The 19,160-nt window shown below is 40.1% G+C and overlaps 1 protein-coding gene across 5 annotated transcripts in view; it reads left to right on the top strand.

Annotated features, from left to right (window-relative positions):
* Positions 1-19,160, top strand: part of LARS2 (leucyl-tRNA synthetase 2, mitochondrial) — a 185,223-nt gene that overhangs the window by 120,629 nt on the left and 45,434 nt on the right. For all 5 annotated transcript variants that reach the window (XM_087945568.1, XM_026678478.2, XM_087945571.1 and 2 more), the window contains one exon: positions 8,410-8,513. In XM_087945568.1, the coding sequence (XP_087801694.1) occupies positions 8,410-8,513 (104 nt within the window). The remainder of the gene's footprint in view (positions 1-8,409; positions 8,514-19,160) is intronic.

The following is a 19,160-nucleotide window of genomic DNA, read 5'->3' as shown; positions in this document are numbered from 1 at the left end:
ATCTGCTGTCAAGGCCGAAAATGACATATGCATAGCCATTTTATTTAGCCCTATTGTATATTCCTTTCTTTTTGCTGGTTACAGGGGGAGGGTTTCAGGCTTGTCACATTCCTAAGGTGGGAGGAGTAGAGATAGGGAGATTTGTTTAGGCTAGGTTATTTTTCCTTCCTGTGGGAACAGAAACCGACCCGGCTGAAACCTGGAGGTGGAGATTGATGACACCAGGCAACATTGATTCATTTCTATTGGGGAATGTGACTTTTGGGGACTGTTTCTAATTTCCAATATTATGTGGTGTAATTCCAGGTTGTATCAGATCTGGAATTACAAGAGTCTTTGCCAATTTGATGCTTTCCTAAATAAAAGAAATTGTTTTGGAAAATGGGCTTTGTTTTTTTCTTTTTAAATGGATTTCATCACTTGGAAACTTGACATTATTCCGGATCTCTCAAAAACATAATCCTGAACTGGGGATTGTTATTCATGGTCCTGAGCCCTGGCTGTTTACCTAGAGAATTGGGCAACAGCAAAGACTCAGGGAAGATGGCAGAAGGACGGGACCCAGGAGTACTGCAACGGGAGTGCAAAATCTGCAGGCGCCATTGTGTTAAGTTGCCGGTTCAGCAGCAGACCTCCCAACAGATTCCCCAGGAGGCGATCAGAGTAACAGCAGTTGTGGAGGATATTGCGTGCCAACTAGGGGCCTGCCCAAAATCCCCAGTTGAATGGTCTGGAAGTGCAGGTATCCAACGGATGGAAAGAGACCTGCTTGGCCAGTCAACCCTTCCTGACCCGCTCATTGATCGGCTGTTAACTGCAGTTAGGAGTCTTGAGCCACAATTTTAGAATGGAGAGCAGCAACTGGACCCATAGGACCTATGGGAGACCACAGTGAGCCGGCTGAATGGCAGTACCAAATGGCGATGTGCAGCCAGACTTTCAAGGATCTACCTGACCAGCTGGAGCAGCTCTTCATTGGATGGGAAAGCAGAAGTCAGCAAAGGAGGCAAATGCCCACCCAGAGAGATCGTGAAACATGAGCTTCCAGCCTGTCCAATTTCGGTCTAATCCAGTTGTTGAGAGAATTATCTCCCAGAAGAGGGTGATCTACCGCTGCTGGAGATCTACCACCATTATACCGTTTGCCCCCAAGATAGGAATGGAGAGGGGTGACTGGGAGGGGGAGTCCACAAAGAATCCATCGAGGAACGATCTCCACCCCTTGTCTACCTCCAGCTGACCAAATCCCTCTGGGATGGGTGTTTTATCCAGGCAGAGGATGGGTTCGAGACCAAGCTCAAATGATGGCAGCCCAAGCTGCAGCCCCACCTTTCCTGCCACAATCAGCACCATGTACAAACACCCCAACACCTTTTAAAACCATGTTTGATGGAACAGCAAGTAAACTTGAGTTTTTCCTGAACAGAGTATGGTCTTACATCGACAGGCTTGGAGATGAATTCCATGATGATGCACAACTAGTTCAATTCCTTGGAGACAATTTGGAGGAGGCGGCATCCAAATGATTCATCCAACTCAATGATGAAGGTGCTCCTGAATTAACCAATGTGGATGATTTCCTGAGGGAGCTCCAGTCACATTTTGAGGATTCTTCCTGAGCCCAAGAGGCAGAAGCAGAAATAAAAAGCATCAGGCAGAAAGGAACTAGTGCTTGAGTTCAAATGCCTGGGTACTAGTCTCAGGCATTGATCTCAGAGGTTACTTGTGCACTATTTCCAAAAAAGCCTGCATGAGGAGTTGTTAAAAATCTCCCTTTGCCATGGACTGCCCGTGGATAGAACCTATGAGTGGTATCGAATGGCCATATTAATGGACAACGCACTCAGCACCGAAGAAGCAATGCTGAAAAACAGCTCGGCTCAGCTCCACGCCAAGGCGAATGGCATCAAACAGCAGCCCCCCTGACTTCCATGAAGTGTTTCCATTGTGGCCAGCAAGGGCATTGTGCCTCGGAGTGCTTAGCACCAGCCCCAGTACCTCAAGTGAGAGCACCCACTCCCCTTAAAGGGAAAAAGGCACTGAGAAAACCTCCTGAAAAGAGCACATTTGTGTGCCAAGCCATTGTGGTCCCTAATCCCCAGCAACCTACTGGGGAGGGAACTCTGGCAGCAGGATTGCCCATTATTCAAGAAGCAGACAGCGAAGAAGATGACCTGATGGTAAGTGGAGCCATTCAACCTTTTAAAATTGAAGGGACTTTGACTGTTACCCACACAGGCATAGAAAGGCCCATAGAAATTATCATTGACACTGGCAGTTCGCGGTGCCTTATCAGTCCCGAGACTGTGTAGTTTAGGCATAGAAACTAAACCGTTAACTACCCCCATTCGATTCCAACAAGTGGATGGATCCATGATAGGGTGAAGTCCAGCTACGCAAGTCACCGAAAAAAAACTAACCATAGGGAAGCACTGGGAGAGAATCTGGTTCATAGTAGTCCTAAAGATGACCCAATCAGCAATCTTGATTCTCACCTGGCTAGACAAATGGCACCCAAATATAAACTGGGAGGGTGGCTATAGGAGAATTAAATTAGCACTCGGTTTCAAGCCACTTCCTGAACAAATTAACAGCCAAATGGATAGTTCAAAATTACAGAGGAGCCAGGATGATCCAACAATAGCATTGGCTGATCAACCCCAGGGATTCCTGAAATCCCAATCCAATACGGTGACCTGGCTCAAGTCTTCAGTGAGGAGAAATGCAATGTGCTACCCACCCACCCCCATCGCAACACTGACTGTGCAATAGAGTTTATAGAGGGGGTGAAATTACCAAAACCAAGTTTCATCCAAACCACAAAGTTCAGAGTGACCACCCTCCATGCTTTTTAAAGAAAAAGAGGGGGGGATACGTTTATATGTTGATTTTAAGAGGATTAATTCTGTGAGTACCCCCCCACTGCTCATGAAAGACATGTTAGGACACTTAGCAAAAGGGAAAGTGTTTAGCAAATTAGATCTCCATGAAGCATATTACCGAATCCGCATCAGAGAAGGAGATGAATGGAAGACTGCTTTCAATTGCCCCTTTGGCAGTTTTCAATTCAGAGTAATGCTTTTTGGATTATAAGGAGCCCCCGGGGTTTTCATGCAGCTGATAAATGAAGTATTACATCAATATCTGTATAAAGGGGTCCTGGTTTATTTTGATGACATTCTCATTTACAACGAAACTTTAGAAGAACACATCAAATTAGTGAGAAAAGTATTTTAAAAGACTTAGATGCAAAGCTGTATGTGAAATTATCCAAATGTGAATTCCATAAAGAATAACTTGATCATCTTGGCTACTGCATTTCAAATTAGGGGATAGAAATGGATCCAGCAAAAGGGAAAGCAGTCCTGGATTGGCAACCACCAAAGAATCGCAAACAGCTGCAAAGTTTCTAGGATTTGCAAACTTCTACTGGCAATTTATCCCCTCATTTGCAGAGATCGTATTACCAATAACAGAACTATTAAAAATTGGGGGGGGGGGGGTGCAACCAAGGCAAAACCTGGACAACCCCTTAAATGGACTCTAGAATGCCAAAAAGTTTTTGAATTGTTAAAAAGGCATTTCGCACAGAAACCCATTCTAAGACACCCTGACCCAGCATTGCCTTTTATAGTGCAAGCTGACGCTAGTAACATAGCAGTTGCAGCTGTTCTACTACATAAAAATGGAAAAGGAGATCTGTAACCCTGCACATATATGTCCAAAAAACTCATAGACACTGAAAGAAGATGGGCTGTATGAGAGAAGGAAGCTTATGCAGTTCATTGGGCTTTACTAACTTGGAAACAGTTTTTAGAGGGCAGCAACATTCCTTTTAAAGTGTGGTCAGACCACAAAAACTTAGAAGCTCTAAAAACACTCAGAAAACTCCTAAACAAGATAGATGGGCACAATACTTCAAAAGATTCAATTTCCAATTGAAGTACCTACCATAGGGGGAATATCTACTAGCCGACTCACTATCTAGGAAACCCCAATTTGACAGTAAGCGAGAAGTATTTCACCCAATTATTCCACCATCTCCTCAAGAGACAGTTCAAGTAATCATGCAGCCACAAGCACAAACCCAAAAAATCAAAGACAAATTAGAAATGTCCAGGAAGTTACAAAATGAATTAACAACAGATACTTGGTATCAAGAAAATAAGGATCTATTAACTATACAGGAGGGTGTAGCATGGATGGATTCTAAACTATATGCCCCCAAAACTTTACATCTTCATGTACTTCAGAAAAGTCATGACTCAAAGCAAGCAGGACACTTTGGGTATTTAAAAACTCTACACATGAGAAGACACCAGTTTTGGTGGTCCAAAATGAAGCAAGACATTGAGGATTATATAAAGAGTTGTGCCACTTGTGCCACAATGAAACCAGACCAGAAAAACTTCCAGGATTATTACAACCTGTAGCAGACTCATCCCAACCCTGGGAGGAGATAAGGATGGATTTTATAGTAGATTTACCTGAGAGTGGGGGGAACACAGTCTTTTGGAATGTTGTGGATTTATTTTCCAAACAAGCTCATTTTGTTGCGTGTCCAGGACTACCATCAGCCAGGAAATTATCCAAAAAGTTTGTTAATGATATATATTTAGATTGCATGGAGTACCTCGCAGGATAATTTCAGATAGAAGGGTTCAATTCACCGCAAAATTATGGAGGGGATTTATAAAAGCTATTGGGTCCTCTCAAGGATTAAGCTCTGGATTCCATCCACAGACTAATGGATTGTCTGAAAAAAATAATCAAATTATTGGTCAATATTTAAGATGTTATGTAAATTACCAACAATCCAACTGGGTTGATTTACTGCTTTTTGCTGAGGTTGCTTATAACAGTGCTGTGCATAGCAATACTGGGCTGACTCCTTTCCAGATTAATACTGGGATGGAGTTCGTTCCCATGCATGAATTGCCAAGGGACCCTGCCCCACCCACCCCCATCCATGTAAGCAACTGAATGGATGGACGCAATTAAGGAGTCCTGGGAAAACACAAAAAAGACTTTGAATAAGATAGCACAAATGCAAGTTGAGAAACATTGTTCACAGCAACCATAGTTTAAAGTGGGGGATAAAGTTTATTTGTCAACTAAATATTTGAAGTTATACTTACCTTCTAGAAAATGAGCCCAAAATTTATAGACCCTTTTCAGATAATTAAAGTAATAAACCCAGTAATTGTCAAGCTTAATCTCCCTAGGTTATTGGGAAAAGTACATCCGGTTTTTCATAATAGCTTGTTAAAGCCATTTGTTATTTCCTCATTGAGGTCAATAGAATGTGTGGCTCTGAAGCCTTTGTTCATTGTGGGGCATGAGCATTATGAGGTTAAGAAAATCTTGGACTCTAGGATTTTCAGAGGAAAATTTCAATATTTAATTTATTAGAAAGGCTTCACAAGCAATCTCATTTCACAAGCGACTTGGATAAATAACTGGAAAGTTAATGCTGATAGACTGGTGAAAAAATTCCATGAAAAATATCCACACAAGCCCAAAATGAATTCTGCGGGTGGCAGAGGAAGTTAAATTGCATTTTGTATTATTGTGTTTAACCTAATTTCAATCTTTGTGTATTCTGTGTCGTTGCAGGAGTTTCTTTTCAAATGAGGGGGGGCAGCCTGTCAAGACCGAAATTGACATATGCGTAGCGATTTTATTTAGCCTTATTATATATTAATTTTCTCTCTTTCTCTTTGCTGGTTACGAGGGAGAGGGTTTCAGGCTTGCCACATTCCTAAGGTGGGAGCAGTGGAAATAGTGAAGTTTGTTTAGGCTAGGTGATTTTTCCTTCCCATGAGAAGAGAAACTGACCTGGCTGAAACCTGGAGGTAGAGATTGATGACACCAGGCAACATTGATTCATTTCTATTGAGGAATGTGATGTTTGGGGGCTGTTTCTAATTTCCAATATTATGTGGTGTAATTCCTTTGAATTTGTAATGTGTAATGACTTTGCCAATTTGATGCTTTCCTAAATAAAAGAAATGGTTTTGGAAGACTGACTTTGCTCTTTTCTTTTTAAATGGATTTCATCACCTGGAAACTTGACATTTGTCTTCCAGCAAATGCAAAATATAAATTCTCTGTCTCTCTCTGTCTCTTTCTCTGTCTCTCTCTGTATGTGTGAGTGAGGGGGGGGGGAGAACAAAATTGACTTATATGGAAATAAAGAGGGCATGAAATCAGAGGTTAAAAAGCAAAGTGGAGATTGCCTACTATGCCAAAAGTACTCTCTCTTTCACTGCATTTACACAATTTGTTTCTTAATGGATTTCTTGCCCATTCTTTTGCATGAAGAGCTCTAGGGATAGTTAATGTACATTTTTGGTTTTTAAAAAAAGTCTTCATGTTCTTTATTCATTAGTTCCTCTTCGTCTTTACAAAGGTTTACTGTCTAAAGAGATCATCTGGAGAAAGGCATTGAAAAAGGAGTGTGGGGGGAAACACGGTATTAGTGTCTTTATTTTGGCCCAATCACATTTTGTTTCTTTTATGTTATATCTTTAGATGGTAAGTTCATATTTTATAATGGAAATCATCCAGGGAGCCCAATGAGGTGCCTTTGTATCCATCTCCCTCTTCTGTATCTTGATGGGAAAGATTCTGGTTAACTGTTCTGAACTAGGATTAACATGGGAGATTTCCATTCCTCTTTAACAATAAAAATCTGTACCTTCATTCTACATATACGTAGAATGTATCATCTATATATAAGTTTTTCTTTTGTTTTATTTTTTTCCTTCTTTAAATTCCATGTTAAGTAATTTCATTTGTTACTCAGGAGAACAAGCAAAAAAGGGGTCCCAGTTATTTACTATGCTATATCAAAGCTAGTAAAGGATAAACAGTGATACAAAATTAACTACCTAAAAAAATAATAGTAGTCCAGAATTGTGTTAAAGTATATAACATGACTAAAATTGGAAGCAGTTTTTTCCACTAAATTAATTGCCAAGCAGTTAGCTTGTGGCTTTTCCTATAACCAGGAAATGGAACTCTAATTGTAATATTATCAATAAATAACTGCTAATGAATGAAACAATAAATGGAAGTAGGACTAGGAAACAGAGTTTCTAATAATTCAGTTTCACCTGGTTCCAGATTTTCATACATTTAAAAGCACTCTATTTATACTGTTGTTCATTATTTTCTCTTCTTCGTTTTTACAAACAAGACTTTGTTTTTATAGCAAGATAGTAAAATATTTTGACCTTTTACAAGTAACAATTTCTTCAGGCAAACACAAACTGAAAACTTAGCTTGAATCAACATATGTGAATCTGCACTATATCATAAAAGTTAAAAATTTCTTGAAAAATTAACAGCTGGAAGAGTTATTTTATTTATTTATTTGCATCCCTTAGTATTCTTACAAATAATTCAAAGGCTGCAAACGTATCCACCTTCCTGCTCCTATTTTCCCCACAATAATAATCCTGTGAGGTATGCTGGACTGAGAGAAACTGACTGGCCAGTCACCCAGCTGGCTTTCTTGGCTAAGTTGACACTTGATCTATCATTTATTGTTTTATAAGCTAATGCCTTAACTGCTAGACCAAACTGGCTATCTAAATATATATATATATAAAATCTTACCTTAAGTTGACTTTTCCATGTAAAGGTTGGAAGTTTTAGATTGATCTTTAATGTCAAAATATCTGTGTATAAAAAGAAATCTCTCCTTTTGCTATTTATCAATTCCACCAATTATTACTAATTACTTTGGAAAATTGTACTGTATTATTTCATGCATTATTTTATATTATATTATTTTACTAAAATCATCCAACTGCATATCTTTATCTACTTAAGAATTCATTGAAATGCCTTCAATATTTAGCATTCATCTCCTGACTTATCTGTTTTTTGCACTGGACAGCAAGAAATGGAGTAGAATCTGAGTTAAGGATATCTGATTAAAAGAGTTCTTGGGGACAGTTTTCATGACTTGAGTCTTGAGTCTTTCCTGCTATTCAGAGTTGGAATTATCCAACAAGGAATGCTCACTGTCTAAAAATTGGGCAGACTACTGTCTGTGTAACAAAATATCTTTAGTCAAGTTGGCTAAGAAATATGGAAATTGTAGAACAATAGACTTGCACGGCACCTAATTAGGAAAGGTAGGTAATGTATATCATAGTTGAATAGCTCCCAATTTTATTATACTTTTGCATTTATGTTTCTAATCATTAGTTAATGAGCATATTACGTTTCTCTAATTTCCCCAGTTCAAAATCCTTCAAATATATTGATGTATAGTTGACTTTGGAAAACCCAAAATTCTGTTTGCTATATGCTTATTGTGATATTCCATCATCAATATTATATAAATAATTATTCTTGAAATGTATATTGACCTCTTCAACATTTTTCTGTCGTTAGAGAACCTTTTCATAAGCTCTTAGTTCAAGGACTAATCAAGAATCAAACATTCAAGCTACCAAAAATGGGCAAGTATTTGAAAAGAGAAGAAATTGATTTTTCTGGTAAGTGAGGTTTAGCAATGTGTAAAGTGTTTTTCATGGGAACTGTTAGCTTTCCGTGATGTGGGCCTGAATTGAAACATTCATGTTTGATACGTGAGACACTTGCTTTGGGCAGAACGGAACCAAAATAATTGTTAGCAGAGGGCCTAGTGTGATATGCCACATGGGATGTTGGTAGTAACTGAGAGGGAGAGTAGATTCTGAAGAAAAAGTGTATTTGGACTTTTGATAGAAATTAACAGGGAGATAAGGAAAGATAAAAATGTCAGTGGTAGTTTAGTTGGATATTCTGTGCTAGAAATTTATATGGGAAGGCACAAAATGAAGAGAGAATGTGTGCTAGCAAGCCCTACTTATCTGTCTGGATTTTGTTTTGTGTAAAATCTGAAACAAGCAAAGTAGTCATGCTGAACAATAGTTGATCTGAAATGGTTTACAGCATCTCTGATATAATGGTTTGCTCCAGGTTTGACACAAGCTTTCTAATTTCATGATACCTTTAGTGATGTTGGTACAGATATGATATCATTTTAGATACAGTGGGTATAAAAAATCCCTGTTAAAAGCCAGATTGTTGAGATCTAAAAAAAAAACCTGACCAAATAAATCAATTCAGAATTTTTCAACCTTTAATATAAGTTGTATAATTCAATTTAAAAAACAAACTGAAATCTTTTAGTGGGAAAAATAAAAATTAAAAAAACATATAATAATGAGCTTACTTGCATACGTGTGTATATCTTCCTATAAGAAGGGATGTAGCTGTCTTCAGAATTAACCAATTACATTTGAACTGATGTTAAATAGAAGTCAGTACACACTTGCTAATTAAATGATTCTGATCAAGTCCACTGTCAATGTTCTGACAGATGCCATGACTAAATTGTGAGCCTCAGGCCAAGCTTCAAAAGAAATCCAGTTATTTATTAGGAGCTTCATGTCAGCATGGACTAAGTGGAGCCAATTCTGACCTCACTTAATTTGCGCTTTGGCTCTGATCCTGTTTCCCCCTCCCCCCAAGATGTGTCATCAGTCACATTTCCCAATGAAGCAATTTCACAAATTGTAGAAGTCACTCCGGCCACTGTGGGTTTCCATGGAGATAACCTTGATGTAGCCAGCTGGAATGTGCTTTGTTTTGACTGAAATGCAAGTTCCTTGATGTAGGTGTGAGATTTGATTCCCCATCCCCCTTGTCTATGGCAATTCAAGAGCAGGTCAGGGATGCTTCACTAGTTAACATTCGGCTTCCTGAAGGCAACCTCTGCAAAGCAAAGATAGTTTGAGTACAAGTATAGATGTTAGGGGTGTGACCTCCCCCCAGGCTTGTTTGGGTTGTCTTTGTGGAATTTAGCTAGAAGGTGGTCAGCTTGGATGTTTACCCAAGTCGCCTCTGATAAGGGATAGCCCTTTCACTTGATTAGGTGTTGGAACTGTCTCCTGTGTCACCTCAAGTCAAGGGTTCATTGCATTTGGCTCCCTATGACAACTGGGTCCAGGAGCTCACAGGGTAGTGATCTCAGGGTTGACCTGACCACGGATTTTAAGGGGCTACTATGGAATACTAGGTCTTCCCTAGAAGTTAGGGCAATTTTAATTGCAAGATGACCGGGTTGATAATCTTCACTATGGGGAATGATGAACTTATTTTTATTTATTTGATTTATCAATCGCTTACAAGATAATAGGTATAAGTATAAACATGAGTAAGAATACAGGAAATAGGTATGAATAAATGGGGACAAAAGGACAGGGATTGTAGGCACGATTGTGCATTTATACATGCCCCTTACAGACCTCTTAGGAATGGGGTGAGGTCAATAGTGGATAGTTTCTTACCGGGGAGTTTTAACTTCAAGTATTTTATGGAGAGGTAGACCTTTCCCCCCAGCTGGAATGTTTGTTGTGGGGCTCAGTGTTTGTCTGCCTGTTTCTTATAGGTCTGCACCACTTTAGCTAGCACCTTCTTGACATTTTCCCATGCGTTGACAGCCAGTCTGTCAAGCTGATTGAGGAGGAGGGAATCCCTTGGGTATTCTGGCATTGGGATGAAGTCCATGCTGCTCACTACTTTGAATGGACTGAGTCCCATGTGAACAGCATTATTGTACGTGACCTCAGCGAAAGGCAAGAGGTCCGCCCAATTGGACTGCTGATAGTTCACTAATACCTCAGGTACTGCTATACCATGGCATTCAAACATTCTGGCCCCCACCCCCCATTGGTAGCTGGATGAAAAGCAGAGCTAAGGCCCTGGGAAAACCCAAGAGACTGCAGGAACTCCCTCCAGAACTTAGCCGTGAACTGGACCTCTGCATAAGATGATTCTTCATGGCATTCCATGCAGGTGGTGGATGTGCTTCAGGATCAATTTGGCTAGCTGGTGGGCTGAGAGTAGTCCACTGCAGGGTATGAAGCATGCCTGCTTAGAGAATAAGTCAATCACCATCCAAATCACCATGTTCCCCCCGTTCTTTGGCAACTCCATTGCAATTTCCTCCCATGGCCTCGTTGACTGTGCCATCGGTTGCAGCAGTCCAGGGAATTTTCCTGATCATTTTTTCATAGTGGTAAATTTGGTGTAACTTTTCACATAACTGTCCACATCTTTTTTCATGCCAGTGATCACTTGGACTGCTGTTTGGGTAGGGGAAATGATGGCGACAACTGCCTCCTCCAATTTGCATTTGTGCTGGGGCATGCAAGAGAGGGCGTCAGCTAGGAAATTCCTCCCTCTTGGAATATGTTTCAGCACGAAGTTGAATCGGTTGAAGTATTGAGCCCAGCAGACTTATTTGGGTGATAGATTCTGTGGGGTCCTAAGGGCCTCCAGATTTTTGTGGTTAGTCTAGACTTCAAATGGTTTCTTTCCCCCATCCAGTAGGTGGCACCATGTTACCAGTGCTCATTTTACCCCAAAAGCCTCTTTTTCCATGCAGCCCATCACCACTCTGAGTTTATGGGAGGTTTAGGCACAGGGCTGTAATTTTCCTTGGTCATTTTTTGGAGTAGCACTGCTCCCACTGCCACGCTGTCTGCTTGGGTGAGGAAGGGTTGTTCGGGATCAGGATGCTTCAGCACTGGTTCCTTTACAAAGAGTTCTTTTAATGTTTCAAATGCCTTTTGGCAAGTTAGAGGTTGTCCCAGGTGGAGCTTCGTCCCGTCCCCACCTTCAGGAGGTCTGTCAGGGGTGTGGCAATTTTCATGAAGAAGGGGATGAATTGCATGTAAAAGTTTGCAAATCCCAGGAAACTGTGTGGCTGTCAGCGGGTGTGAGGGGGATGCCAGCCTGGGACGACTTATACTTTGACTGGGTCCATCGCTATGCTCTCATTTAAAACTTGGTAGCCCAGGTAGTCTGGTGAAATTCACATTTTGACAGCTTGGTGTCAAATTCACATTTTGACAGCTTGATATACAGGTTTGCCACCAGAAGTTTTTTCACTACCTGGCGGACTGGGGTATGCGGTCCTCCATTGTCTCACTGTAGATGAGGATGTCGTTCAGGTAAACAAGGACCTCCTTATAAAGATGTTCATGTAGCACCTCGTTTATTAACTGCATGAACATCACTGGGGGGCCCTGTAGTCTGAAAGGCATGACCTTGAATTGGAAGCTCCCTAGGGGGCAGTTGAACGCTGTTTTCCATTCATCTCCCTTCCTGATGCAGACTCGGTAGTATGCTTCACTGAGGTCTAATTTAGTAAAGACTTTTCCCTTGGCTAGGTGAGACAGCATATCTTTCATGAGAGAGAGCCTTGACAGCCATCCAAAACAAATACAACCCCCCTAAGCACATCCTAGATCTGACCAACCACTGCCTAACCAACACATACTTCATCTACAATGGACAAAGATATAAACAGATAGAAGGAACACCTATGGGATCACCCCTCTCACCCGTCATCGCTAACCTATACATGGAACACTTTGAAACCAATGCTCTAGACAAATCCGAACACAAACCCAAACTCTGGCTTTGATATGTAGATGATACTTTCATAATTTGGCCACACGGGAAAGAAAAACTGGACAACTTCCTCACATACCCCAACAGCTTACACCCCAAAATACAGTTCACCATGGAAACAGAAGCCAACAACCAACTTCCCTTCCTGGACGTCTTAATTTACAAAAAAACCAATGGCTCCCTAGGACACACCATCCATTGGAAGAAAATACACACCAACCACTACTTAAACGCACAATCCCATTACCACCCTGCACAGATCAAGTCCGTAGCCAAGACCCTCATCTCCAGAACCAAACACCTAGCCGACAAAGACCACCCGAGAAAAGAATTACACACCCTCACTAACGTATTAATTTCCAACGGATTCCAAAGAAGCACAATTACCAACCTAATCCTAAGGGAGACACCCCCCAGAAACCGAGACACAGGACAGGACAACGGTATTGCCCTCCTCCCCTACATCAAAGGCACCACAGATAAAATCAGCAAAATTTTCCACAAACACAATATCAGGACAGCCTTCTGCACTGACCAAAAAATAGCCAACATCCTAAGAAACCCCAAAGACAAGATCCAGCTAGAAAACCAAGGAGTTTATGAAATACCATGCAACAATTGCCCAGCCACATACATTGGACAAACCAACAGGAGAATAAATGCACACATCGCAGAACACAAGAACGCAGCCAGAAAAGAAGAAAACACTTCCTCCCTTTTCCACCACCTTAAAGCCACAGGACATGAAATTAATTTTGAGGGAACCAAATTAATCTCCAATACTGAACACTTCAACAAGAGAATAATCAGGGAAGCCATCAAAATAGAGAAACACCCCCAAAACATGAATAAACGGGATGATGCCTCCCACCTACCAGACATCTGGAAACTAGCCCTTATCAACAAACGAGTCCCGGCCACAAAAACCAACACCGGATCCAAAACAACATATGACACAACCATCATTCTCCCTCACCAGACTCAAACCCAAACCCATCCCATAGATGAAAAACAACCACCGTCCAGAAACCAGACCACAGCTGCATCACCAGCTGCCACACACCCTGACCCCCAAACCAAGCAAATGGACACACGCCATGAACACATATCCAGGCCTCAAACTCGGAGCCAAACCAAAACCCGGAACATCACATCACAGCCACCCGCTCAGGATATCACATCACAGAATTCAGGAGGTTACACCACAAAACTCAGGATGTTGCAACACAGCCAACGACCCAGAAAATTACAGCACAAGACCCAGGATGTCACAACAATAGAACTCAGAAGGTCATCCCACAGCCCATGACCCAGGTCATTATGACCCAGGAGATTACAGCACAAGACCCAGGATGTCAAAACAATAGAACTCAGAAGGTCATCACACAGCCCATTACCCAGGTCGTTACAACACAGGAGGCTGATAGACACACAGCTAATACCTCAGCCACACATGTTCTTACGAAAAAGCCAGACAATCTGCAAACATCAACTCCATGAACCAATCAAGAAATGACAACACAGCCAACCTCCCCATCAGTATATATAGGGAGACAGCAGCTCTGATCACGCTTTGATTGCACAAGCACATCAGGAAAAATTGTTGAATACCTGACTAGGGATAAAAGTTTGATATCTTTTCTTCATTTAAATATAATGCACATTAAATCAAATATATCAACTTTGGGGTTGTACAAATGAAACATTTTGCCATAGATATGCACAATAATATCTACCATTGTTTAAAAAAACACTTTTATTAAGTTATATTATAGAGTATTATAAAATACAAAATATAAAAGTAAATAGAAGAGCATGGGGGGAAGGGAAAGTGAAGGGAGAAAAGGGGGGAGGGAGAAAAAGACGCATTGACCTCCGACTATCTCTGTTACAATAAAATAAGGCTTAACATCAAATCACTTTTTGCTTTTCCATAATAGTATGAACAAGTCATTTCTATAAAGATCTATCAGTCTAATCTGTAAAAACCCAAAGTCAGAGTTTCATTCTTTTCCATGTCAAGCACGAAGTTCAGAAGCAGTTTCCATGCAGAAACAAAAGTACTTATGTTCTTTTCTTTAATCCAAATAGTCAGTTTTGCCTTTTCAGCCAACTCCATCAACTTCTGCAGCCATTCTTCCATGGTAGTAAGTTTCTTCCATTTTTGTGCATGCAATAGTCTTGCTGCTGTCAATATATATAGTAAAAAGTTCCAATTTTTTGTTCAGTTCTTTTTCCATTAGACCCAAAAAGAAAAGTTCTGGTTTCATTTTTATCTCCGTTTTCAGAATTTTCTGTATTAAAATATGAATAGTCCAAAAAAAATTAGCTTTATCACATGTCCATCATAGATGATAAAAAGTCCCTTATTTATTTTTACACTTCCAACATTCATTTCACGTGCCTTTATACATCTTTTTAGAGTTTGCAGTATAAATCCAAGTCCAGAAAATACACAGATGACTGATTCAGCAGGATTATTAACTTCTTTATAAACATAATAAATGAGTAAAGTTTATAATACCATTTGTAGATTCTTTCAATGTAACATAAGCAAAAACATAAGAAACAACATAAGAAGCAGCTCAGAGCAAGCAAGTTTCACTTTCAAGCTGAGCATGGAGCTAAGCCACACCCAGACTCTCAGCCCTCAATTCAGCTCTCATTGGCTGACTTTGTTACTAAGCTGTATCCAGTTCATGAATATACTCTGACGCTCCTCCCTTCATAACTGGAATAGACATAAACCTTTAATATTCTTCAGATACCTGTATTTGAAGACCCACATTTACAGTTCCCTTCAAATACCTCAGAATCCTTTTTACACCCATCCAATGCAATTATGTTGGTGCAGCAGTAAAGCAAGTCAAAATGCTTACTGCACAAGCTATGTCTGGTCTGGATCATTGTGACGGATACAACAAGTTCCCTATTGCTGACTGATATATCTCTTGATCACAGTGAAAGTGAAAGCTTCACTTTTGTCCTCACCCAAACTGTTATGAAAATCAGTGCTCATAGGTGTTGGAGCAGTATTACAATCTTTCATGGTATATCTCTCCAACAACTGTTCAATTTTTCTTTATTGATTGAGAATATAACCACCTTTCTCAGTTTTTTGTATCTCCACACTGAGATATTTTTTTATTTCTCCCAAATTCTTCAATTCAAATTTCTTCTTCAACTTATTAGCTAATTCGTTTACTTGTGATTCATACTTTGCAATGAAGCAAAGATCATCCACAAATGCTAACAGCTGACAATCCCCATCTTTTAACTTTCCAGTGTATATGCATCCATCAGCCTTGCAGCTCTTGAACCCAAGACCTTTCAATATCTTATCTAAACATAGATTCCAATTCCTGGCTGACTGCTTCAGCTCATAAATGGCCTTGTTCAATTTATACACTATGTTAGGCTTTTTACTTTTATACCCCGGTGCTTGAACCATGTAAATTTCTTCTTCTAATTCTGCATTGAGGAATGCAGTGGTTATGTCAAAATGCCAAATTTTATGGCCACGTGCAGCTTCCAACGCTAGTGTCAGTCTGATGCTTTACAGTTGGCACAAATACCTCATCATAGTGCACATTTTTCATCTGTGAAAACTCTTATGCCACTAACTTTGCTTTATATTGTATCTCATTATTGTTCAGTAGTTTCTTCTTGTATACCCACTTGCATCCTATAGCTTTGCTACCCTGTGGCAAAGTCACAGATGTGAACACTTCATGGTCTCCCATGGATTTCATTTCTTTGTCCATGACTTTCCATTTTGCTTGTTCAATTTTAGGTAATGTCAATACTTCCTTATAGTTTTTTGGGTCATACTAGAGGTGGTATTCAGCAGGTTCTGACCAGTTCTGGAGAACTGGTAGCGGAAATTTTGAGTAGTTTGGAGAACCGGCAAATACCACCTCTGACTGGCCCCACCCCCATCTCTTCTGTGCCTCCCGAGTCCCAGCTGATTGGCTGGGTTGTCTTTTGTTGCCCTGCACAGGAGAACGGACCTGGAAAGCAGGTGAGTGGAGTGGGGAGGGAATGGAGATTTTGCAGTAACCTTCCTCTGCTATGCCCACCAAGCCACGCCCACCAAGCCATACTATACCCACAGAACTGGTAGTAAAAATTTGTGAATACCACCACTGGCTCATACCATACATTACACACCTTAATTTTACTAGCAGAATACCTTGTCAGGTGGAATCACTTTGTTCCATCGCTCTGACCTGCATGGCATTGACTGCTCCTGTGTTTCAACCTTCTCTTGCTTCATGTCTTGTTCAGTTTCTCCTCCCTGAATGCTGATACTGTCACTAAGTGAGTTACTGTCACTAAGAGAGTTACCATCACTAAATGGATCACCATCACTAAGTGGATCATTCCAGAAATTTGCATCGATTATGTTTCAATTTTGCTCTGCAAAGCTTGCAAACCTTGAAATCACTATTATTTTGCTCCCCATCGCTAAAGCAATAGCTCTTTGAGCCTGGCTCCTAGCCCATAAACCTAAGCTTTCTAGCCTTTGGCTGTCCCTTTCTTCTAATTGCTTTTGGAATATGCACCCATGCATTGCTTCCAAACACCCTTAAATGTGCCAGAGATGGCTTTCTCCCATATAGCACTGCATATAGAGTATCATTATTGGAGGAACTCCACAAACTGTTCCATCTTTTGAACAACTTTGAAGCTGACATGGCCAAGCTTATGGTGCAAAAGATGAACACAGGAATCATGTTTTGCCACATTGCTAAATGTTTGTGCACACCAAACATTTTGTTCCTGCAACACATATAGGGTAATCTTGCTTTATGCCCTTTGCAAATAGTATGCCATTTTGCTTTATGAGACACTTCCCATTTACAAATGTGGTCTCAAATCCTTGCTTGTCTAAACTAGGGACACTCAGCAAACTATGCTCCATTTCAGGCACACACAAAACATTGTTGAACCTTGTTTCCAGATATGGAATTTGCACACTGCCTTTTCCAATGACTTTAGCCTTCTTGCCATTTGCCAAGGCTACTGCATCTCCAGCAGCTGCATCCATCCTGTAAAGCAATTTAGAATTACTAAGAATTGTTTGACTAGCTCTACTATCAACTAGCCATTGATTTCTCTCATTACAATTGCTGGCTTTTGCCACAGCAGTTTGTCCATCAGCTAATTATCTTCCTTGCAAATTGCTTCTTCTGTCTTGCAAATAATTTTTTCTTTGCAACTTGCTTCTTTGCAAACAGTCTCTCTTTAAATGAGTTGTTTGTCTACAAATGAAGCACCTCTTCTGTTGCTGAGTTGTAATCTGATATCCCCTGCTGTTCTTCTCTTCTCTGGAGACAGCCAGTCTGGAATTTTCCATTCTGCTCCTTGGCTTTTTCTATAATGGTGTTTCTGCTCTCCAGCTAGTAAACACGCTTTAAGAGCTTCTAAACGCAGTTCCTGCTCTGGTTTGCATTCAAACACTGCAGAAACAATATTCCACAAGTCACTCAGACTGTTCAAAACCAAAAGCACTTTCTGAGATTCAGGAAACTGCATTCCACACTGTTCTAACTCCACAAACAACATTTGCTTATTCACTAGATGCTGCTCATTGGATTCTTCTGGTTGCAAACTGGCTCTGTATAACTTCCTTGATAGTTGCACAATATTGCATGCTGACATACTCACATGTACAGTCCTTAATTTCTGCCAGACCTCCTTTGCAGTCTTTAAATCAGCTACATTGATAAGCTGATCATCTTGTAAACTTGATGATATAAGCCATTGCTCTATCATGTTGCCTCTGATCTGCAGCAGTTAAGAGTGCTTGGGGTGGGTTTTCAACAATATCCCACAATTCCTTTATTTTCGGGAAACATTCCATCTTTGCAGCCCAAATAATATAATTCTTCTGACCCAAATGTGGCAGAAAGGTCTCCTTAATTTTGTCAGCCATCCTGCAAAGCTTTTCTCTGCCTTGTTTCTCCTTTTAAACACAGACAGTCTCTCTCAGCTTAAATTACAATTCAATCTTTACATGTGTTCTGGTTTTGGCTGGACCCATAATCTTTTTGAGTTTGCAGCATAAATTCAAGTCCAGAAAACACACAGGTGACTGATTTAGCAAGACTATTTACTTCTTGATAAACATAATAATATGAGTAAAGTTTACAATATCATTTGTAGATTCTTTCAAAGTAGCGTAAAGCAAAAGCAGCAGCAGCTCAGAGCAGATATCAGTTTCAGCAAGCAAGCAAGATAGTTTCACTTTCCAGCTGAGCACGGAGCTAAGCCACACCCAGACTCTCAGTTCCCAATTCAGCTCTCATTGGCTGACTTTGTTACTAAGCTCTATTCCAGTTCATGAATATACTCTGACACATCTTAGATAACTTATTTGGTATTAAATACTAATGATACATCATCTTATAGAAATTCTCTTTTAGATTATAATTTAATGTAAATTTTAAAGCCTTCATCCACATATTGTCTCATTGTTCAAGCATCACATTATATCCAAAATTCCTTGCCCACTGAATCATACAGTATTTTTTACATGTTCATTTTCCAAATTCAATTTCAATAAAATTTTATAAATATTAGCAATAAAATGTTCATCATTGCCACATAATGAAAGTTCCAATTCATTTTTAACAAAGTAAAAAACATAGCACTTTTTATCCCAATTTAATCCT

This window comes from Notechis scutatus, chromosome Z (genome assembly GCF_049901735.1).
Source record: "Notechis scutatus isolate UNSWTSFEM ecotype Mainland chromosome Z, rNotScu1.2, whole genome shotgun sequence".
In the NCBI taxonomy this organism is placed as follows: domain Eukaryota; kingdom Metazoa; phylum Chordata; class Lepidosauria; order Squamata; family Elapidae; genus Notechis; species Notechis scutatus.
The sequence above is the reverse complement of the archived record's forward strand: the minus strand, read 5'-3'. Positions and strand labels throughout refer to the sequence as shown.